The sequence below is a fragment of the Solea senegalensis genome, linkage group LG20 (assembly GCF_019176455.1).
Source record: "Solea senegalensis isolate Sse05_10M linkage group LG20, IFAPA_SoseM_1, whole genome shotgun sequence".
NCBI classification, from domain to species: Eukaryota; Metazoa; Chordata; class Actinopteri; order Pleuronectiformes; family Soleidae; genus Solea; species Solea senegalensis.
Genome location: NC_058039.1, coordinates 8416351 through 8439825, shown reverse-complemented (window position 1 = coordinate 8439825; position 23475 = coordinate 8416351). Strand labels below are relative to the sequence as shown.

At 43.0% G+C, this 23475-nt stretch overlaps 2 protein-coding genes across 2 annotated transcripts; one reads left to right on the top strand and one right to left on the bottom strand.

The window, feature by feature from the left end:
• Positions 1-810: 810 nt before the first annotated feature.
• arpp21 (cAMP-regulated phosphoprotein, 21) lies at positions 811-12348 on the top strand. The gene is made up of 20 exons (XM_044053333.1): positions 811-1007; positions 5639-5805; positions 5915-6059; positions 6174-6212; positions 6333-6398; positions 6499-6604; positions 6799-6937; positions 7134-7271; positions 7361-7460; positions 7547-7642; positions 7749-7786; positions 7895-7951; positions 8243-8433; positions 8926-9066; positions 9892-10049; positions 10171-10245; positions 10343-10504; positions 10712-10814; positions 11586-11692; positions 11836-12348. Exons 3-20 carry the CDS (start codon positions 5919-5921, stop codon positions 11992-11994), a joined length of 2016 nt encoding a protein of 671 aa, XP_043909268.1. The 5' UTR covers positions 811-1007; positions 5639-5805; positions 5915-5918; the 3' UTR covers positions 11995-12348.
• Positions 12349-13626: 1278 nt separating this feature from the next.
• Positions 13627-23091, bottom strand: cyhr1 (cysteine/histidine-rich 1). The gene is made up of 6 exons (XM_044052760.1): positions 21944-23091; positions 20606-20700; positions 19659-19802; positions 18529-18740; positions 18235-18413; positions 13627-15999 (listed from the first exon to the last, which is right to left on the bottom strand). Exons 1-6 carry the CDS (start codon positions 22232-22234, stop codon positions 15787-15789), a joined length of 1134 nt encoding a protein of 377 aa, XP_043908695.1. The 5' UTR covers positions 22235-23091; the 3' UTR covers positions 13627-15786.
• Positions 23092-23475: the final 384 nt, after the last annotated feature.

Here is a 23475-nt window from a genome sequence, read left to right as displayed (position 1 = left end):
ACAGAGATAACACAAGAGATAGAGACTTACACAGTTCAGGAGAGAGAGACAGAAAAGGAGACACAGAAAGAGATAGATTAATTTTATATGCACACTGTGTTTTACAGTTCAAGTGCAATTATCCTGTAAAATAGCCCTACATGGTCATATCTGGATCCGAGTGTACATGGTTCTTATTTATATTTCTTCTTTAAAACAGCAGCATTTTTATGCCTACAGCATTTTTCATATATTATTTTGTTGTTCTGCCATATATCTTGTTTTCATTTTGTCCTTACACACAATGTTGTATTTTTACATTGGCTTTGGCAAGGTAAATGTATGTTTCCCATGCCAATAAAGACCTTTTGAAATTGAAATTGAATTGAGAGAGAGACAGAGAGAGCAATACTAAGGCGGAAAGAGGGAAAGCACAGAAGAGACAGGGACAACTAGAGAGAGAGAGAGATGCACTACAGTGAGACAGACAGGGGTGGAGGAAAAAAAAGACAGGATAGAAGAGCTGGGGGACATACAGTACAGAGGAAAAAGGACAAGGACAGAGAGAATGGTAGAGAGACATATAGTAGCTACAGGAGAGAGACGGGGACAGAGAACAATACATAGAGACATAGAGAACAGTTACAGTGAAGAGAAACAGGACAGAGAGACAGACAGTACAAGAGAGCGAGACAGGACATAGTGAGATAAGTGGGCAGGTGGAGTTCTGGATCTCGTGCATTCCTCGCGCGCACGTGTGTGTGTGTGTGTGTGAGTGGGCGCGTGGCTTAGGGTTCGGAGCTGTCGACACGCCTCCTCTACGCCCCCGCCCCCCCTCTCCCTCTCGTGCCCCCGCCCCGCTCCTCCTGCTCAGACACAGACAGGCAAAAGGCGGAGGAGGATCCGCGGAGCCCACAGTGAACACTGAACAGACGCCGGGTGAATGTACAGCAGTCCGTGGGTCGGTTGAGAAGTGATCGCCGGCTCAAGTCCACAGAGGGAGGGAGGAAGACTTCATCAACCTCACGGTAAGAAACGCTGACTGTCACCGCAGTAACGGCTCTAGCTACACCTGCTAAATTAGCACGAGGAACCGTTACTCACATTTTTTCCGCCTTCTTTTTGTCTCTTGGTGGTGTTTTTTGTTAGAATTTTTTTGCGACATCAAACACGTCTCTTTTGTGTGAAGTGATCTGAGAAATAAACACAATGTCTTCTTTATTTTTAAATGTGCGTGTAATGAGTCAGAAAGTGCTGTGAAAACGGCTAAATGAGGAGCTCTAACGAGCTAACTGTGCGCCCCGCAGCGCTGCCGCTGTCAGTGTCTTTTTCCCCGGAGACGCCGCTGAATGAATTATACTTTTAATAATCTCACATTTTAATTCATACACGAATGACAGGATCAAGTAGTTTTAATGGGAATGCAGCAGCAGTTGCCTGTCTTTTTGTAGTTATTTGTGTGTTTAAAAGTAGAAAATTTGACTTTAAAGTGAGAGATTTGACGGTGTTTTTGTCATATTGAAGAGTGTGAGTGTGAGCACATATACACTGATAACCACTCCGCTTCTGCCGCTGTGTTTCCTCCGTCCTCCGCTCCACACACGCAGCTGACAGCACGGTGAAGTCCCGGAGCAGGAGGTCCGCTCCCCGGCAGTCAGGTGTAAAAATAGCCCGGTGTTTGAGCTCTAATGCGACACAAACATTTTTATCTTTATGAGGACTCCATGCATTTTCTCGAACCAATAATGTGACCAAAATAATTGCATTTCACGATGTCAGTTCACATTGGTAATTGTGAAATATATATTTTATATCTACACCTCCGTTTGATTTGTGTCTGTAAACTTGTAAACAAAAATGTTTTGGTATATGAGAAAAATACATGTCGTTTTTACAAAACGAGTAAATAGAAACAAAAATAAGTCATACTTTGCATTTTCTAATGTAGAAAAATCTGAATCTTAAATATGATAATTATGGAATTAGCAGAAAGATGCAGGCTCCCCCTTGTGGTACTTCAAAATAAATTACTGGCACTGTATGTTGGCTTCCGTGACAGAACTTTCAAGTGATGTTAAAATTAAAATTATGCTTTCCATTTACAATTACCCCTATACCCCTCACATCGTAATAACTTGAAATTGATCACGATGTGCAATAACGTGGTACATTTTTCCATCCTCAACTCTCATCGATGCACCTAACTTTAACCTTTACCCTTAAACCAAGTCCTCTTTCTTAGAATTGTTTAAGAAAGTGTGAGGATAAGGAATGTGATGAATATACGATATAATCGCACATCACAATTCAACGCACCCTCAATAAGTTGACATTCATCCATATGTGTGCACAATTTCATGAAGCATACAGATATGTACCAAGTGAAATTACAGTAAATGTAAGAAGAAATGTTCATATCTTCCCATGCCTAAAAAAGGGACTGGTCAAAATGTCCTCGCAATAATTCAACTTCAACAGAATGCGTTAGGAAGACACACATAGTCAGACATGGCTTCCATCTGCTCTCTGCATTCTGCCCCCCAATAACAGGAGTGTAGAGCACCGTTATTGGCTGTTCCCGTTATGTAGGTTAACAGGATGCCACAAATGTGTGCATGAAGATGACACCTGTTCGTCATCGTCTATTTAACGTATCTGAATGACATCGGTTTTTGTTATTGGCTTACAAAGCCTGCTTTTGTGTGAAGTAGCCCTTTAAGACTATCGTTTTGTTCTCTGCTGGTTTTTTCCCCCCCGTCTTGGGTTTGAGTTCAGCTGCAGAGGCGCACAGCTGTCACACCCACAAGTGACTTTGGTTATAAAGCTGCTGTGGCTGCCCAGGTGCTGCTCATGACTCAAAGGACGATGTAACCTAAATTTCAAGAGTAGCCTACTTTCTCCTCTCCACCCTCTGTTCTTTGCTTATCTTGAAGTGGTGGGTGAATCAATTCATGACCTGTTTTATTTGACTTTAATACGCAGCAGCAAGAAGATAAAAACAGAATCTGCCCCCAAAAGATTCAGCTGCAAATATAAACCCCCCAAAATGTAAGTAAATAGTATCAAGTATCACAATTAGAGCCTTGGGGGCAAAGCCTGTGCACGTTATTGATTAAAAAAAGTGTTGAAGGATCCAAGTTAAAATCCCTGATTATTATTTCAACCCAGAGAGACCTGCTCTTTCGGTTTTCAGTCTCTTGCTGAATCATCTCATAATGAGCTTCGTTCTGAGGGAGAGAAAATATAAAGTCCCGTTTTAAATTCAGCTGCAACCTTAGAGACAAAACACAAACAACAGCCTCTGTGACTTCAGGCAATACTGTTTTCTAGGTTTTTATAGGTTTTCTTGTACTGGAAAGTTGCAACCAAAAAGAAAAGGAAGTATGGCAGACTGTCTGCAGAAAAGGAAAGGCATGCAGATAAATGTCTACATGTGGAGAGGGGATCAGAAAATGAATACAACCAGTGCACAGTGTTTAAACAATGAACACATTGATCATCATAGTCCTGGTATTCAGAGACAGATTTTTCACTGGCCTTCATTATGAATTGGATGGTACTGGCCTTAAGGACTTCATTTAACTTGCTTCAGCTGACAATGGTCATCTAAAGTAGCTTTTGGATGTTTTCCCATTGGCTGTCTATGCCCATGTAGATGAGCCAGGCAGCTTTTGGCCGGAGAAGAAAGGCGTCCTGGTGAGTAAGTGGCTCAGAGGCTGAAGGCTTTGGGGAGAGCAGCAGATGGATGATGATGTAGCGGGTACTGGCGCTCCCTGCCTCCCCGCCGCCATCCGTCACACGCTAATGATCGTGTCACACCTTCTCCTGGGGCGGCAGGCCGCTTCTGCAGCGCTCAGCTCAAAAACTGGTAGCTCCACTCAGATCCTGTCTTCACGGCTGTTGGCTGAAAAGCCCGGAGACAGACTGTGCTGCAAGCCTCTCTTTCACCAATTCCTCACTTTTCCTCCATCGCCTTCCTTCACCCCTCCTCACCTTTTGAGTCCCCGCAGACTGTTTGTTCATCTCTCTTCATCCCTGCTTCCTTCACCCCCCATTAATCTTGATTTGTCCGTTGTGTATTGGCCCCATGTCGTTTCTTTTCCGTCTCTGTCTTCTTATGCAGTGATCCCAATTCTTCTCCTCTGATTGCTGCAGAGACGCAGCTCAATACCAGAGTTGATTTTGATTGTAACGATATGAGGACATGGATCATTTTTTTCTCACCTGCTCCGCCCCTCTGCCTGAGGTCAGCTAGAGTGCAGCACAAGTTGAGCTGAGACCTTTGGTTAAAAGACGCCTCAACAAGAGGCTGTCAACACATTAGGGAGCTTCGCAAGTTATTATGTCCTTTTGACTGTTTCCGTGTCTTGTATCTGTTCCCTGGGATGCAGTAGACAGAGATACAAATCACTGCAGCATCCTGCTCAAACAAACAACAGAGCCAACATTAATGAGTATTCTTCTAATCATCAGCATCCATTTGCTGATCATATTTTGATCTTTTGTCTTGTCTTATAAACTGTCAGAGTAGAACAAATGCATCTGTTACAATTTGCACAGCCTAACATGACTTTAAGCAACCTGCTTTTTATAGGCAAGATTGAAAATACAAATATTAGATTCTATTCTAAAATACAAAGAAACTGGAACAGTACAAGGTGCACATCCTCAAAACTCCTCAATCACATGACTCATTTCATTGGAATATCTTCATCGGAATTAATTTAAAATCACTCAGTATAAATTAAAAATTAATGTTTGTTTTGTATCCATATTTGCAATGATGCATCACCTGCCATAAATGTTTTAAAAGCAACATGTGAAAAGATTTCAGATACCTCTCTTTCCATTGTACTTTTAGTGAGGAGGTATCAGATGTAAACAGCACTTTGGTTGCACATTTAAAAAATGTTTTTTTTATCTCTAGTAGGGTGTTAAATAACCATGTTATGGGACTCTGTATCCTCTGAGCTCGTTATTTTGTCCCAGGTGTTACAGGAATAAGTGTCCCCTTGAGCTCTGAGTTACAGTAGAATGTGTCCCCAATGAATGCATTTGGGAAAGATGGTGGAATGCGTCTGTCTGTCTGTCTGTCTGTCTTTCTCTTTGGTCTCGGTAATATTCTCATCACAGGGTTTACAGAACTCAGCTTGGCATTCTGGGAATATCTGTGCTGGCGGGTCGGATGATACCATCCACAGCTGCTGTTTCTAAGAAAAGCTTGAGGACACACTCAAGCATGCATGCACACACACACACACACACACACACACACACACACACACACACACACACACACACACACGACATGTGTTTACATTGGCTACACTCATGTTAAAACACAAGCAGGAACAGGCCTTTATATTACTGTCATAGATACATAAGCTCACTTGTATTGCACATTTAAAGCAGCAGTTGAGTGTCAAACCTGAAGGAGCGTTTCCGAAGCCGGGATAGAGGTTAACACACACACACACAACAGACATTTGCTGAACTACTTTACAGCAGCTATTCTTCTATGCTTTGGTAACTGCTTGATGTGTGTGTGTGTGTGTGTGTGTGTGAGAGAGAGAGAGAGAGAGAGAGGCAGAGTGGTGTTGCTGTTGTACAATGACCACTTACGCTGTTTGTTTCCTCCTGTGTTTTTCATACTCTTCAGGCTTTTATCCCACATTGACCAGTGAAGAGCCGGCACACAGACGAACAGTATAGAGAGGGAGCACAGGCGCAGAGAGGATAATTGCATTTCTGGCTGCCCCGTGGGAACATGGGATATATGACCTCATCATTTACCTGTGAGGCTCTCCAGTAAACAACTCCAGATAGGTTCGAAACAGTACACACACACACGGCAGGCAAAGGCATTTTACATAGCCAAATATAAAAATGCAGACAGTATTTAGTTTGGCATACTCAGTGTTTTGTGTTGTTTTAGAAGAATGACCGAAGCTGCTGTAGAAAGCACAGATGTCCTCCTAAAACCCTACAGCTGCCCCTCCCCTCCGCCATGTCTGCCCCTCTGCAATCAGGAGGAGGAGGAAGAGGAGGGTCTCCATGACAATGAGAAGTTGGAGCAGCAAGTAAGAGACACTAACCTACCCCGTGTAAAGCACCACATTAATAATACACCCGGCAAATTATGCGCCCTCCCCCTCACACGCTCACTCCGTGACAAATTGTGTTCTCACTCGCAGAAACACAGTAACCAGGTGCAACCAAAGAAAAAAGTTAAGGTAAGCTGAAAAAATCCTGCCGCACATTATTCATTCTTACTGCAATATCGATTGCATTGCACTCTATGAATATGTAATATAGCTTCCTTTTGTGTGTGTGTGTGTGTGCGCGCATTTTAGGCTAAAGGAAAGTTAATGCGATGCAAGGCCATCTGTGAAGAGTCCTCACCATATGAAGAAATCCAGGTAACACACACACACACACACACACACACACATCATCAACCTCTTCCTCCTCCTCCTCTTCATCATCCCACTCAAATGACAGCGTATTTTCCTCTCACAGGCGTCTCCAGACGCAAACTTCTCATCTGGCTGCCATGACAATGAGAGGACATCATGTAAGGAGGAAGAGCAGGGGAAGAGCCCAGATCCAAAGAAACTGTCCAGAGGTGTGTGTGTGTGTTTGATTTTGTCAGAAACAGAAGAGCACAAATAAAATGTAATAAAAAAGAAATGCTGCTACTATTTAGATGCACTGTAGTTCTCCCGGGGTGTTTGATATTGCAGTGGGCATTTTTTGTGTGTGTTTTTTTTTTATTTTATTTTATTGTCTTGTAACACATCCTGCCTGTGTTTCTCTCAGAGTCCAGCATGGAGTACACGGACTCCACTGGCATAGACCTGCACCAGTTTATTGTTGACACCCTCAACAGTAACCCCAGAGACCGTATGATGCTGCTTAAACTGGAGCAGGACATGACTGACTTCATCACCAGCAATAGGTTTGTGTGTATGTTTTCACCACAGGAGTTCAAACTGAACTTGAGCCAAAAAATATGACCGACCGCTCTTTACCTCTTTCTAATTTCTATTTCCTTCCTCCATTTTTCATCTCTCCCGCATTCATTCATCTTCCTCTGTGGCTCCTTCCTTCTTCTTGTCCTTCTCGTGTCTTTCCCCCATTTCTAATGCCCTCAGCTCCTTTAAGAAGTTCCCTCACATGTCATCCTACCACCGCATGCTGGTCCACCGGGTGGCGGCCTACTTTGGCATGGAGCACAATGTAGACCACACAGGCAAGTCTGTCATCATCAACAGGACCAGCAGCACACGCATGTAAGCATTCGTCATGTTTCTGAGCCAGTATGTGCCTGTAAATCCTCGCCTTTTAGTTTGAACTTAACAGTGGTTGTTTGTCTTCTAAGACCCGAGCAGCATTTTCTGGACAAGGTGCACAAGAACAAGACCGATGAAATAAACTGCTGGAAATTTATTTTAAAGAGAGACAACAGCTCAGAAGACCAGGTTCGTCTCAGGCATGTCCTTGTGTATGTTTTACGGCTATTGTATTCATCAGCTGTTTTGACCTGCTCTTGTTTTGCACTTTACAGACCAGAAATCATCCCCTTCGTGAGAAGCAAAGCAAATCAGTGGAGGAGAGAGAGGAAGAGTACCAAAAAGCACGAGACCGAATCTTTAACCAAGAGGTGAGACAGGGAGACAGAGGACGACATGCAGTGATGACACAGAGACAGAGGAGACTCGCTCATTTCTTTCTTCTTTTCTCATTTCTGCTTTTTTTTTTTTTTACAGTCTCTCTGCACCCAGGAGAATGTCCAGGCAGAAATCAGGTAACCTTGCCTGCAGTGGGTTTTCTCCATACCTCTTTTTGAACTTATTATATTTAGATGAGGACATTAATGTGTGTGTGTGTGTGTGTGTGTGTTTGCCGTGTGCAGGGCTGTGGAGGAGTACAATCCGTATGCTGAAACCCAGCGAAGAAGACTGCTCTTCAGGTAAAGCTCTGTCTGCACACATGTGTAGCCATTCATCATCTTAATCTGATCAGCCTGACTGACACAGACCTTGTGTCAGAGTCTGCAGCAGAAACAGAGAGCGGACCTTGGTGTGTATGTGGGAGTGTGTGTGTGTTCTTGTGATTCAGAGTCTTTATAGATCATTTACGTCTATGAACGTTGCCTAAAACCTCCAGCGCTTCATTACGCGCAGCTTATTAGCAGTTGTGGAACCACATTAGTCGGGCAATCTTGTAAATGACGCAGGATAACTCTGGATGTGCCTCACAGGAGGAGCCGGGACAGCTCGGGCTCCAGTTGGACAGGCAGCAGCAAGCAGAGCAGCACTGAGATCGACTGTCGCCATAGCAACGACCCCCAACCTTGGAGCAGCACAGACTCCGACTCCTCCTTCCAGTGGACAAGTCCCGCCCCCATACCACATCAACCTGCCAACCACAGCTGGGAACCGCGAGGTTCAGGTGCGTCTTCGGAATCACATTTTGCAACTTTTCGACACGTCTCATGTCGCACCTTTGATGTGCAAACTCCGTCAGCGAGGGTGAGATACTTCACTCCTCCATACCTGTGTGCCAGGAAAACTTATTCCCAGGCCTCATCACCACATCACACTTGGGGGAAAAATCGCTCTGTTTTACTCAGTAGCATCTAATTAACAAAAACCAGTGCAAGTGCTTCTGGTGTGAAAATGTAACCCAATCTATGAACTCACACCAGAACTGTAAATTTTCACACAACACCTCCAGACGTCTTCACATATTCAGGAGGAAAGATACATCATCACTCAGTATGTTTTTTAGCACAGAGATGTGGAGTGTGTCATGCTTTTTGTCAGATGGAGATGTTGTAAAGTGAATTTGTTATGTGGCGTGATAATTAAGCTTTCTTCTATTCCTCTTCCTCTACACAGCTGTACTTATCACATGTGTCACATGTCTCTCTCGCTCTCTCAGGCTCCATCTCTCTGTTCAGACTGCCAGCGACTTGTCCTCTCCCCTCCTCTCCTCCCATAAGAGAAGAGCCGGCTCACAACTCTGCGTACATCGTGGAGAATGGGATCCCACCAGGAAGCATATTGGTCAACCCACATACTGGTATGTAACACACACACACACACACACACTAGCTTTGTTGGCTTTGCTGATGCATAATTGGTGTCAGTCAAATCTTGTGATATTTCGCATTTAGTATGAAACGATGTGGTTGAAAGTTACATTAGCAAATTTCCTATGCGTTAAACTTATACAACATGTGTATGTAATGCTCAAAAATGTAAGAGACCTTTTTTACAGCACCCATTTCGGTTTATCATATAAGTATTTTTTCTCAAATCTTCTATTATTTTAATACTGCATGCTAATTTCTGTATTTATTTTCTTGTATTCTTATAAAGACATTGACAAATAATTATTATAGCATCGCTGAAACAAGACGTCTAATGGTAGCCCACGGTTTTTGCACAGTGCACAGTCACCTGCCACTTCTTAAAGGGACACCTGTCCCACTGCTTGTCAGTCAATCACATGGCAGCAACTTAATAAATGTAGACATATAGACATGATCAAGAGGAAACGCATCAGAATCAGGAAGAAACGTGTCTTAAGTGACGGACGTGTGTTTCAGACACTGATCTACTGGGATTTTTACGCACAATCATTTCTAAGGCTTATAGAGAATGTTCAGAAAAAGAGAAAAATATGGCAGTTCTCTGAGCAAAGAAAGTATGGTATGCAGAACTTGTCGATCCTTGAAGCAGAGGAGCTACAGCAGCAGCAGCAGCAGCAGCAGCAGCAGCAGACCTCACTGGACACTTTATTAGATACACATAATAAATAAAGAAGTGGCTGGTGAATGTGTGTACACTGCATACCAGTGAGATTTCAGTACTCACTTAACACTCAACCCTTTGAACCTCACAGGGCAACCTTTCCTGAACCCCGACGGATCCCCTGCTGTGTATATCCCTACAGAGAGTCAGCAGCCAATCAGGAGCCAGACTCAGCCTCAAAGTGCTCCACCTCAGCATCAGCATCAGCAGCAGCAGCAGCAGCAGCAGCAGCAGCAGCAGCAGCAGCAGGTAGTGTGCGCACAGCAGGAAGTGTTAGACATGCAGGATATGTTCACACCAACCACACATGTGAACACACACACACGTCAGTGTTTGTGTCTTTATCTCTGTCTCCATGTGTGTCTCTCAGGTGGTTCAGTACTCATCTGTCTCTTACACAACTCCACAGATGTTGCCTGTCACTCCCACACAGCCATACTCCACAGTATGTATCGCTGCTCAGTCAGACAACAGCTCAACCATACGTGTTTGCACTGCATGCGTGTGTCTTCACTGTCATCCGTGTGCGCGTTGATCAACAGATTGAAGACCTCTCGTCGCAGTTTGCTCACGTGACGATGAGCTGCCAGTCGACGGGTGAAGCCCCTCCTCTGTACCCTCCTGGTCAGGGTTACATCTATGCAGCCCCTCCTCCTCCTCATCCTCCTCCCAACCCGCCCAGCTACTGCCAGCCCTCACCTCAGGTAGGAAGACACATCTTTCACTTCTTTGCTGAATCCTAACACTTAACGCTCACTGATGTGACTGATGTGCAGCGTTTAAATGTTGACATTTTATGAAGGCTGCATTGATTTGGCATATTTTTGACACCAGAATGCTGTGACATTAAAGAAGAATTTAATGCTAGGAGGAAAGAAATTTGTAGTTGAATGTAATATATTTTCCTGTAGGTGCCTGTGTATTACTTTGGCCAGTACCCTACCTCAGCTCAGCATGGATGCAGGCCCGTATCACCGAGCCAGCACATCCACAGCCAAGTAGCACAACCCACAGGTACAATTCTTCCTACCTGTGCGTTTATGAGGTGTGTGTGTGTGTGTGTGTGTGTGTGGGGGAGAACAGTTGTGGCAGTAGAGGAGGGGGCCGTTACACTGTCGGAGATGTAGTTTGAGGGTCTCACAGTGAACCGGTCTCTTTTCCTGCTGCTTCTTTTCAGCACGCATTTCAACACTGTTATGTGTGAATGCATCTGAAACAGATGAAAACAAACAGGAGGCACCAGGGGCTGAAATTATACACGGCTCGAAACAATGACGCTGGAGCAGATACACAAATTCCATTAACAACGACCCATGAATAATTAAACGAAGAAGTGAATCTGTTTTCTCTGGAAATGTTTGTTTTGTTGTTGTTCTGATTAATTGTTGCCAATGAAGATCTGTATCCACATAAATCTACTGCTAATAAACAAAAAAAACACTGCATTGTTTTAAAACCGTTATTTAAATTAAATTATAATAAAAAAGTGAAAAAATGAAATTGCCTAAGCAAAGCAGGAGTCACAAAGTAATGAATAAAAGTGTAATAGAGATTATAGCAATGACCCTAACTATGTCACAATATATTATCACACCTTATGTATAAACATTTAACAGTTTATGTTTTGTATAAATGTTGTGAATTTCTGCATTTACATCTTTTTACTTCTCATTTTTAAATGTTTTTCCAGTGTTTTATGCAAGCTCCACATTGTTCCTCTTAATATATTCTTAAATAGTTTTGAGATTTTTGTTCATAACCTCTTATATACGTGTGTGTCTGCAGCAGGGTATGCTCCTACCATTGGAGTGCAGCAATCTTCCCACACTCAGGCCCCGGCTGCACTGGGGACGTACTCACCAATGGCCTCTCATCAATGTAGCATGGTTCAGGTAAACACAGAGCACCCAAAGGTCTCATTATGCGTCGGAGTGTAACAATCGCAGCCCCCAAAAAAGAAGCGTTTCACACTTGGCAAAGTGCTTGTGGCAGCAAATTCTGCTCTCCCAACTTTCTCTCCTGTTTCCGTCTTCAGGGAGGAGTTTCAGTGCCCTATCCGCCGAGTAAATTTGTGCCTGGTGTAGGTGGGGAGGTGGGTTACTGCTGCGTGGTGCCCCCACCATCCCATCACAGCAGCTGCCATCCTCCCAGCTGCAGCAGCCTCAGCGCGCCGGCTTGGAACGCACAGTACTGATGTTGATGATGATGATGAAGCCTCAGCGGAGGGAGCGATTGTTACGTTGGTTCCTACGTGAACTCACTGCACACAGTTAACATGAACACATTTTTTTCCCCCCTTCCCTCCACTCTTCCCCTTCCTCTCTCATCCACCCCCACCTTCTTCCGGACAATGCTCACACACTCACTCACTCACTCACTCACATACATAAATGTACCACTGTACCAAAGCTTAATAGTATATATCAGAGCTGCTGTCTTGAATGCATTATTTATATACATAAATGGAGTTTTATAATAATTATATTAAATTATATATTGTGTTTTAAGGAAATGCACTGTGTGAAGAGAATAAAGTGCTATGGTTGGACTCATGGTGTCACATTTCTGTCTCTCTGTTCCCCTCATGTTGATACTGATGCTAATGAGAGTGGCTGATACATACATTTGCAAACAAAAAAAGGGACTATTTAAGCACATGCTCTCCATACATAACATTAAAAAGACACACACGGTTGTGGTTTGTGCATTGTGGGAAAGCACAGATGTGAGTTTGTGAATGTCATCAGCTTTAAAAATAACATAGTGTTTGATTGTTATAGGTTTTTGGTTTTGTGGTTTTATTAAGAGACCCTGTAAGAAATGATATAAATAGCAAAGAACATTTGCAGTTACTATACCCTATAAAACTACCAAAGAACATCCATCTCAGAACGTTAGTGCCCCCTCCTGCTTCAACACCCTCTCTGCAGCGTCCTCATGTGTGCGTAAAGTGATCCAGGTGCAGTCGTGTCATCACCACCTAATGTCATTATTGTGCTGAAGAACTACAGCATTTCACGTCTCTTTTCTCTATGTAGGAATACAGCTACAGTTACTGTTCCTTTACAGTTTAATGAACCAACCACTTCTTCACTCTTCATTATTGTGAATAATTTAATCCAGAAAATAGAGGACAAATGTTTGCTTGGTCCAAAACAAGCAGGGCATATTTCTATGAATTCATTTTTACAAAATAAAAAAGCTGCAACAAGAAAAACTGGCTATACTTCAACAGAATAGCATATCTAAATGTTTGTGGATAGATTTGCACTTCAGCTTAATATATTTTTCTGTACAAACAGTAATTCTGTTTCCGAGCAGACATTTTGACTCGGCTGTTACCATGGGCTCTGTTCTAATGCGGCGTTGCAGTGACGGAAGTGAGGCAGCATGAACAACACCAGGACCTTTAAATAAATTGAAGTGGCTAAATGGAATTCAGTCATCACCTTAATTATTTACACCTGCTCTTTTGCTAAAGTCACTATGATAAAGGTCAAGTTGATTAGCAACTGACGAAACGCAGCATTTTCCAAATGTTCACCAACACTATATTTGAGTCTATTTACACCACTACAATAAAATAAATATTCTTCTACGTGGGCATTAACGGATGAGCCGATGTGTTTTTGTTCTAATGTGATTCATACTCTCTCTGTCAAATTCAATATAACACATCCTTCATCCACACACGGCTTTAAAATTAAATTTAGGTTTCATAACTGAGATATTGAATGCGTAATTTATGCCAACTAACAGTTTCACAAAGCCAGCTCTATTTCGGTCCTTCCTTCTTTCAGACACACACACACACAAGCAGCAGCAGTGCAGGTTCCATGATCTTTAATAAAAGGCACATGTACAGCCATAGTGAGATGAGTGAGTCCACTGGCATAGAGACAAAGCATTAAAACACAGAAATACAGGAAGTAGAGGTCAGGAGGAGAGAGATCTGCTTTACAGTAGAATCTACTTAAGTAACATCTTCTTGTTCTTGTTCAAGTAAGTCTAACACTAATATGTCACTGTGTTAAGGTAAAACTCCCCACCCCCACCGCACACACACTGGCGCATGCACACATGCACGCCTCATCCATCACCACCCAAAGTTCAGAAAAGTCCAGAAAAGTCCTCTCCGGAGGGCTGTTGAGCTCCAAGAACACAAAGATGTCAGATCGCCCTGAGACTCTGTGCTCACAGTTTGGGTTTCATTCCTTTGCTTCTGCTGCTGCTGCTGCTGACTCGTATGCAAGACCGGATCAGCCGGTTTGTCCCCAGGTGCCCATCAGCTTTATTGTATTTTGGAGCAAGACCCAGAATCCAACCAGGACTCTCGTACTGTCAAACTACCTGGCCCCAGGTTTTCTGTGTGTCACTTTTGTTTCATCAAAAAATATAGTTCTATAATTAAGAAGAATGCACATCTAATGTAATTGTCATTTAGGATTTAAGCTGTTGACTCATCAAATTGTATTGTTTTGCAATATTTAAATATTAAAAAGGCGACTGTAGCTGTGTGAAATAGTAAAAGTCATGGACATGGATTAAATGAATATGCATTAAAATTGACAGTGTGCAATCACCAAACAAACTAGCAAGAAATCAAATTACAAAGAAGCAATTGACCAGAACTGCAACAGTGAGCAAAACAGAAAGCCAAAGAAAACTAACCACTATATATATTTTTTCATTGTGGAATCAAACTTATATTGTCACTTTTTAATGCCGGAAACTTGCTAAGATTTTGTTTTTGTCAAACAGTATATGAGAATAAATTGAATATATTTAGGTTTTCGACTGATTTGCCACTTAAGTGATGGTTTTTATGACTTGTGAACAGTCAATAAGTGAAAAAGTAACACAGAGTGAACCTGGGGCTCCATGAGGTTGTTAAACTAGTCTTGTAGGTCCTGTACTCCACTCATATGAACTCATGTAGGCAGCCTTTCACACGCTAAAAAAATTATTTTAAAAGAAAAAAAAGTTCACAGATACTTAAATATTCAGGGTTAAGAGAAATAAAAAACAATATTAGTGTTGAAGGTTATATTTAACCACAGCGGGACGAATAAGTCAAAAGAACTAAAATATGCATGCAGCCAGGCCGTCTCTCCGCTTGCTGAAATTTAAAAAAAAAAAAGGGGTTTGTGTCATCTCTCGTCTGTTCCGGTGAAGTCTGAGATGCAAAGAAGGAGAATGTTCGCCAAAACAGGAAGTGACGAAAAGGGAGTGTAGAGGGGGGAGGGGGGAACACACACACACACACACACAAATGCACACACACACACAAGCACACAGTCATGCTCTCACATCCCTTCACATGTCCAGAGAACAACTGAGTGAAGTCAGATGCTCCTTTTCACATTATCTCATGTGTTTGGGACATTTGAACATGCAAGCTGAGAGTGGGCCAAACTCCACGGTCTGTCTGTTAACTCACACACACACACACACACACACACACACACACACACACACACACACACAAGCAACAAATGCACCCAGCAAATCCTGCTTTGGTCGGTGTGTGTGCTACCTTTGGCTGTGTGTGTGTGTCAGGGCCTCCTCAGCTACACACCAACCACCTCAACAAGCCCCTCCCACCATACTCTGCACCCAGTGACCCCACACCTGTGCCATCGATCACAGGTTTCACCCCCTCCATCCCATATCAATGCCCATCCATCTCCATAGCAATTTACAGCCTCCCTCCCCCCCAACAAGGGGGTCTCACTATCTTGGAAAAGGAGGTAAGTGTAATAAGTGGCGTGTGTGTGTGTGTGTGTGTGGAAGGGTGTGTACCCTGTGTGACTGTGTACCCTGCGTGTGTGTGTGTAGGTGTTAAGAGGTATCAGTGGTTCAGTGGTGTCTTTTATCTTCATCTTCTCTCTCTTTGCCATCTTGTCCAGCATCATTCTTTTTTCTCATCCTCTTTCATCTTCCACCTCCTCCTCCTCCTCCTCCTCCTCTTCTTCACTGGCTTTTTTTATTTTTGAACTTGGAAGATAAACAGACGCAGGTTGATGTTTTTGGCGGCCAGCAGTTTGTTGCACTCCACTGAATCGGAGATGGGCAGAGGGACGTAGTCGGTCTCATTGGTGTCGTTGCTGAAGGAGTGATGGTGGATGACGGGCTTGATCCGTACGTCGTCGTACGGTCCCTTCAGCAGCAGGAAGGAGCACTCCAGAGCAGAATTCACCTGCACATACAAAAACATCAGGTTTCATTCTGAACGGCTGCAGAACACAAACGCTGTGTGTGTATGAGCTTTGTCAAACAGGGGTCTTAAAGAGGCTGTTTGAGGAGGTATAGATCATCACCGCTTTAAAAATTCAAACCTGCAACCACCTCCCTTGCCTTAGTATTACATTTTTTACATTACATGTCATTTAGCAGACGCTTTTATCCAAAGCGACTTACAATTGGATTGAGTACAATCAGCCAGGGGTGGAATCGAACTTGCGACCATTGCGACTATGATGTCTTTCGCACACAGGGTACCGGTCTTAACCACTGAGCCTGTAGACGGACTTATAAAAATTAGCATTGGTTTATGCAAAAATCTGAAGGATGTGAGGTTATGTGCCTCAGGATGAATACCAGAGGCTGACTTTGTGAGTTGTAGTTTGCTGTGAAATAGAGTCAACAGAAACCCCACAAAAGCATAAAAATCTAATGAAAATGAATCAAGTACAGTCTGAAAGTTTTTGACACTGAGCAAAGACGACTGTTGCTTAAGGCTTTATCCACACGGAAACTTTCCCTTTGTCATGTTCCGTTGTCCATGTCATTTTATTGTGAAATTTCCCTCTTATTTTGGCGTCTTTTTCGTCCCTTGTCCATGTGCACTTTACTTTTCTCCTCTGTGATTACACAACCCGTTTCACCTGTGTCTTGTTCGTCACAGCTGTTCGTCGTCTCCCTGATTCCTCAGTGTATATAACCACCCCCTCTTCCTTTGTCTGGTTGTGAGTTTGAGCTTGAGCTCTCCTCTTCATCGCGTTCTGTATTTACCAGTGGAATTATCTGCATGTGTGTGCTTCAGTGACTCTGTCTGAACTTCCAGTAGATTTATCTGCACTTAGTGTCCAGACCCACGTTTTCTCACGCATAATTAAGGATCTTCGTTTCCTTAACCCTGCATTGTTTTTCCCGTGTGTGAATAAAGACTGTTTCTTATCACCGTACTGCATCTGGGTCCAGTCCTGCTCGTTACACCCTTTATGTTCTTCTCTTTTCTTTTTTTGTTCTTAAAAAGTTTTACATAAACTCAGCATTGCTTCAAGTAGTGTCTTCATACACACAAAACCCCTAAAATATCTCCCAACACTGCAGTACATATGCTAGGACTGTACGTGACACTGTGTACAAACTCCAAACACAAGGACAATGAATACAGAACTTTTGCAGAATTGCCCTAAATGTTCTGGTGTGTACAGGCCCTAAGTTTACTCATCAGCGTGCATCTTGTCTGAATACATGTGAATAAAATACTGCAGTCTCCTCTGTGACTGTTTGGACAGAAAGTGGGCACGTGTGATGAGACTGCAGCTCTGATACAGCCACACGTGTCAAGGAACAAATGTTTTCGGGAACTTTTGTTTATACCCGTAGTGGAGGAGGCGACCGACCCTCTGCACTGAAAGGAAATACGGCACCATGATCTCTTTAAGAGTAAGATGAGCTTTGTATGAGAGGAGGAGGATTCAGAATTCTCTTCTTGATTTGAGTCAGTATAAAGAAGCTGATACAAGCACTGTCTTCTTTTCTCCTTGTTCATGTATTATTATTTTTTTATCCCTCACATTTGTTTTATTTGGTTGTGACCAAGACCTCAGCTGAAAATTAAACTTGTCGATGCTCTCTAGTGGGCAAATTGTGTACTGCAATTCATATATTCAAATGACATAATAAGCCCCATTCATGCAGCAGACATGGCTGCTGACTTATGTTAAAGCCTGCAATAGGCAGGACTGATGGAAAAACAGATGATTGTTAGGTTTCATCTGCAGGTTATTAAAATAATCTAAGAACTCAGCTCTCTGTCCTCTTTTCATACACTGGAGGTGACCTGAGGTGATCTTTCCATCTCTGAAACTTTCTGCTGATATTGATACTTGTTAAACAGTCAGACTCTTTTGGACTCTTTCCTGTATTAAGGTTTCTTTGCAGCAGTTGTGTGTGCTGCAGGTGTACTGGAAAAGCGTATCTGAGTACTTGTCTCTCTCTGTGCTGTGATCTGTTTGACCAAGGCCTCCTGTCACCCTACAGATTAAGTGGTCAGGCGCTAAGCAGAGCCCAGACGGGCTCCAGACGTCTCTCACTAGACTTACATTATGCTCAAATGTTTTGAGACTGGTTGACAGTGATCATGTGGAGCACTGAAAGGTTTTAAAACTAAACACCAGTGTGTTAAAACTAAACACGTGTCTACCTTGCTCTTGAGGATGAGCTGGAAGGAGAGGGTGCGCTTGCAGGAGAGGTTGGGGTTGCGCTCTGAGTCATTAACGCGGGCCTTCAGCACCCATGTCTGGTTGAGGACAGTGAAGCGTGGTGTTTCATAGTAGAGGCGGGTGATGAAGTCATCAGTGCGGTATGGCCTGAACTGCACCTCTGGATGGACACATAAGTGGAGACAGGTTTGCGACAATGAGGAGTGTCATGAGTGGGAAGTAAATGATATAGCTACCTCCATACTTTTCATGTCTCTGTGTTGTGTTCTAAATACCTGTGAAGCCAATCTTTTCATAGCAGAGCAGGCTAAAGATGCTGTTGTAGAGCTGCATGTCTCTACGGTGGCTCTGGTCCATTTCGCCCAGGATTCCCATCAGCTCTGTCCCAGTCTTAGTGGGATGGGAGCACTCGTCCTCATGTGCTGGCAGCTCATGAAATGGACCTTGCCAAGGGCAGCCGATCCTCTTGTACTTGCACTGTGTCACCCTGGGAACATGAGGAAATAGAGGTTACAGGACAAACTGAAGGAAAAGAGAGACATGGGATCACATACTGTACATTAGTTCATTCATAGAGATTCATTGTGGTGAATACATGCAACTTTCCTGCTGTGAGTGCTAATTAATCTAGGTTGCGAACTGAGGCTAATTAACAGTGTAATAATAATAAGTGTTCACTTAGAGAACAAATAATAGCTGTTACTTTATTATAAAGTTTCCATATGAAAGGTTAATACCTTTAATATTAACTATATTAGCTTCAGTGGTGAGCGGGTAATTGAACTCATGCTGCCTGTTTTCACATTACAATCACTATGAATTTTTCTTAATTTGTATCTATTGTTTGTTTTCTGCCTGCTGGATGTGTGTGAATGTTGCTTACTGCATGACAACTTTAATATTCTATTCTATTTTAATAAATGTGGAGTTTGATGGTGGGATTGTTGAAAACATTAAAGTGACACACATGACTTGGTCATGTGTGAGGAGACATGGTATCACAAGAGTCCAAGCAAGTTTTCCTGTCTGACCTGACAAAAAAAACACCTGGTAACTGTTGTCATGGCAACACCAGCAGTTCCTCTGACTTAAGCAGGGTCACCTGTTGCTATAGCAACAACCCCATAGGATTTCCTGCATGCGAATTCAAACAGACAGCAAACACACAGTCCATAATGACATCAGCACTTTTTTTCCTTCTCAGAGGTTCCACATCACACGCTCATCCGTCTTCACCAAATTAATCCCATGTGACAGGCGAGTGTGCTAATCTGAGCGTGCATGCACGCACACTCACACACTAGTATATTACAGTCATACTTCATTCACTTTCATTTGTTGTAATAACATGGGTAACTTGTTAACATTGGTAGCTTTTTATTTTTTGTGTGTGTGTGTGTTATACCTGTCTTGACACTCTTCTTTTTGGTGTCTCTCTAAGCTGGAGCGGGGGAACTGTTTTAGGCAGAAGGTACATTCTGTCGGTAGCTCACTGACAGCTTTCTCTACAGCAAGATTCCTGCAACACAGGTTCTTGCTGATCTCACACCTACACAAACAGAGAAACCCACAAATCATATCCCAGTCATGACACGGCATTGTGTGTGTTACATTCATGGCATATTCAGTTTGTTCATGTGAGGTTGTGAACAATGCACAACCATGAACAACTGTCTGGTCAGCAGGAAATTGCTGCTGGTGATGAACCCTTTGCACAGCAGCCATTTTGACATGATGCAGCAGGCAAAGCATGGATGTTACTGATCACATTAACAGTGGTTCTGTTTAATTCATGTCAGTTAGGACAGTGTTACAGTGAACCAGAATGCACCCTGAAACTGGGGAAGCTACATGGAACTCAGCCATCATTAACTGATAACTTACACCTATGACTTTCCTACTGTGACGTGTCAAAATGGCTGCTGTGCAAAGGGGAGAGTTCAAAGTATACAGTAGAACTCAGCAGAACAAATTCATTTGTATGTACATTTTTTCCCTGGGCCCAAACATTAGTGATGCAGAATTGATTATGTACAAATCATGTTGGAGCATAATTTGTCACATCATGTCACCTGATGTTGCATTAGTTAAAATTACACTACACTACACATCATTTTGTGAGATCCTTTTAAGTCTTATCAAGACAGAAAACTTAACATAGCAGAAGCAGAAAAGGTGGAGAAAATAATGTGAATTCATGTTTTTCTAAGTTATTTAGTGATCTGACAGAACATAACTAATATATGAATAATAAAGATGTACAATATCCATACACAGCGTTAAACAGATTCACCCTAGGACATTAACTTCTGTTTTAGTCTAAGTTGATACGCTGAATTCCTTTGTGCACACCTGCAGTTGGGACATGTCGCCTGTTCCTCCTTGAGACGAGAGTCGGCAAGGAGGTGTATGAAACAGCCTGCACACATCAGATGTCCATTGGTACACTGTGGTGGAGAAAAGATTAACAGGGTCAGTGTCATGTGTGATTTACAGAAATACCGTAATTACTGAGGTGTTTTAATGGGAAGAGGCAGGGTACTATAGCTAGTTTACTAAATTTGGAATAAGACACATTATTTCTAGTCAAATACCTACTTAACATCTTAGGGGGCCCAAAAATAAATATTTAGGTAAGAAAAAAGGGGAGTCAAATCAATACATTGTTTGTTGAAAATATAGTATGTTTGGCTATGGCTTCACAGTGACGGCTGTGTCTGTTTTCACAAAATGTAAGTTTTTCCAAACTTGCTTGAGTCACTCAACAAGTGTGAGCAACAACAAAGGAGACTATATACACTTTAAGAAATATTTCAGATTACAATTTAAGTGCTATATACTTACTACTCTCACATAGTACATACGGAAGAGTTGCAGTACTGTGTACTTTGGTCTGTAAGTAATGCCTTGTACAATGTAATTCATGGTTAATCAATATGTTTTTTATGTTACTGTTCATGAATACAGCATAATATTTCTCATGAAAAGTATATTACTTGTTTATTATTATTTATAAATGTTACATAATTGCTTAAAATGTATGTGCTGCATAGCAATCATTAATTACAAATGTGACATTGAAAAAGGCATTTCAGGTAATAATGGAAAATACTGGAGTGGTTTGAAGGGTAGGGGAAATATGTTCTTAACATTTAGTTATTGTTCAGATATGTTTGTATTTTACGAAATGGGTGCTGAGAATGTGTCTTCTGCTGAGGGTCATTTGAGGATATTTAGCAGCATAACTCAAAAGGTAAAGTGAACCAATTTTCTGGGGATGTAGGTTATGTATGTCCAAAGGAAGAAATTGTTATTTTTTAAAGACAGTTGTTAACCTTGTATAATAGGGGAGTGTACTGACACTGTGGCAGGGGTTTGTGCTCTCTGAGTGATGTCTTTAGTTCACAGTATAATGTTATGAACTTGAGACTGCACAGCTGACCACCAGACCACACCCAGGTGTGTCTGGTCTCAGCTTGGCTCAGTAAGCAGTAGGCACTTGGGCCTGTGTTGGATCTAGTATCACTAAAAATAAAAGGAACAAATTCAACAAGTTGACCCTGGGGGTTGGAACACATGGCAGTCTTGTAGTATGAGGTTCAACTGGTTTGCTGTTGTTTTGACGAAAGGTGTGTGTGTGTGGGGGGGAGATTGTGAAAAGGGGAGGTTTATGATTTACACCACGTTTACCTGGTACACAGACGCCTTGGGCAAGTCTAGGCACACGGTGCAGCATAGAACTGAGTACAGTCTCTCCTCCAGCTTTCCTGACTCTCCCTCGGGTATTTTCACCCTCTTCTTGGGTGGCTCGTCTGAATCAGGCTCGGGCCCTTCGCGTCGTATCCCGACCTCCTCCTGCTGCATGGCAGCGACCCCGGCCACAGACTCCACCGCTGCCCCCACGGCCCCGACCCCCATGCCTCCCGAGGAGGAGCCAGGGGCGGCCGCAACGCCCACGTCTCTCTCTTCCAGCGAGGACATGGCGAAGAAATATCCAGAAATGTCTGGGATGTAGCTGGCACTGGCCACGCTGAGCCCAAAATATTAGCACGATAGCTCAGGACTAGCTTACAACCTGTCAAGCTAACGGTCAGCTGACAGCTAGCTAGCGTTAGCCAGGCTAACGCTACGGCAGTAGGCTGTCACACACAGGAATGCGGGCTAAGTTGAAACTATTACTATCAACTTGAAGACATCACAAGCTAATAACTGTGTAATAAACTGTAATTACGACTGAATTATTTGTTGACTAGTTTAATTGACTTACAGTGAGGCCAGCAGACTGTGTGCTAGCACAAACACAGCAGTCCTCTGTGTGTGAGTGTCTCTCCCTGCGCCCCGGCAGAACAAAAACAACTCGGGCGTCCCTCAGCTGTTGTTTCGCTCTCGACGCCGTTATTCGCAGTGACAGCAGATTACAGCTGTGTGCAGCCTAGGCCCAGCTCGACTGCTCGTCTGACCCCTCTGCTTCGGTACCGACGGACTGTCCACGGAACTCACGGGACCTGTCGATGACTGAATCCTGGAGACAGTTCGGTTGGAACTCGTCTCTCTGGTTACACAGCCATCTTTGTTTTTTTTTTGGTTTTTTTTGGGGTTTCTTTTTTTCTCGCCCTGTCCGTCTGCCCCGACTTCACCCCGTACAGCCTTCACGACGACTCCGGGTCAGATTCGTTATCACTCTGTCAGCTCGTCAAATGCGACTAAAAAGATTGTTTTCGCGGTTAAAGTAAGTATTTTGGCATGTACCTGTATGCCAGCAGTAGCCGTTACTTAGCTGACAGCGGAATGTTTTGTTGTGGCTGATGACTTGGGGTATTTAAAGAGTTTTAAAGTGCGCATGCGCAGTGGGCACCTGCGGTCAACGCATAACACTGGACTTGAAAGGTGACCAAAACACGGTATACGACCAATCGACTATAAGGACGCATCCCCATATAGGCTACGTCACGCGTGGAGTTTTATCACAAACACGTTATGACACCTTAGTGACGTTTTCACCACAACTTTTGAATGACTTAAATCACCCTGTAAGTGGTTCAACTGGTTGTAAGGTCTCTCAAAATTAATGGAAGTCAATGCAGTGGTCTAACAAGGAAACCTGCCCAAACCTGTGTGTGTGTGTGTGGATACTAAATTATCCGTCCATAGAGATTAGTTTCAATTTAGACTTGTATAAATTATGCAGACAGGGCATGTTATGCCCCACTGTCTTTAAATTG

What these genes read in the sequence shown, in the direction of transcription:
- cyhr1 (XM_044052760.1), bottom strand. Translation starts at nt 22,234, where the DNA reads ATGTCCTCGCTGGAAGAGAGAGACGTGGGCGTTGCGGCCGCCCCTGGC. An exon ending in CCAAGGCGTCTGTGTACCAG is followed by an intron (nt 20,701 to 21,943) that starts GTAAACGTGGTG and finishes TCTCCACCACAG; the next exon opens with TGTACCAATGGACATCTGAT. An exon ending in AAAGAAGAGTGTCAAGACAG is followed by an intron (nt 18,741 to 19,658) that starts GTATAACACACA and finishes TCATGTTCCCAG; the next exon opens with GGTGACACAGTGCAAGTACA.
- arpp21 (XM_044053333.1), top strand. Translation starts at nt 5,919, where the DNA reads ATGACCGAAGCTGCTGTAGAAAGCACAGATGTCCTCCTAAAACCCTAC. An exon ending in CGAAGAAGACTGCTCTTCAG is followed by an intron (nt 7,952 to 8,242) that starts GTAAAGCTCTGT and finishes TGTGCCTCACAG; the next exon opens with GAGGAGCCGGGACAGCTCGG. An exon ending in ATTGGTCAACCCACATACTG is followed by an intron (nt 9,067 to 9,891) that starts GTATGTAACACA and finishes TGAACCTCACAG; the next exon opens with GGCAACCTTTCCTGAACCCC.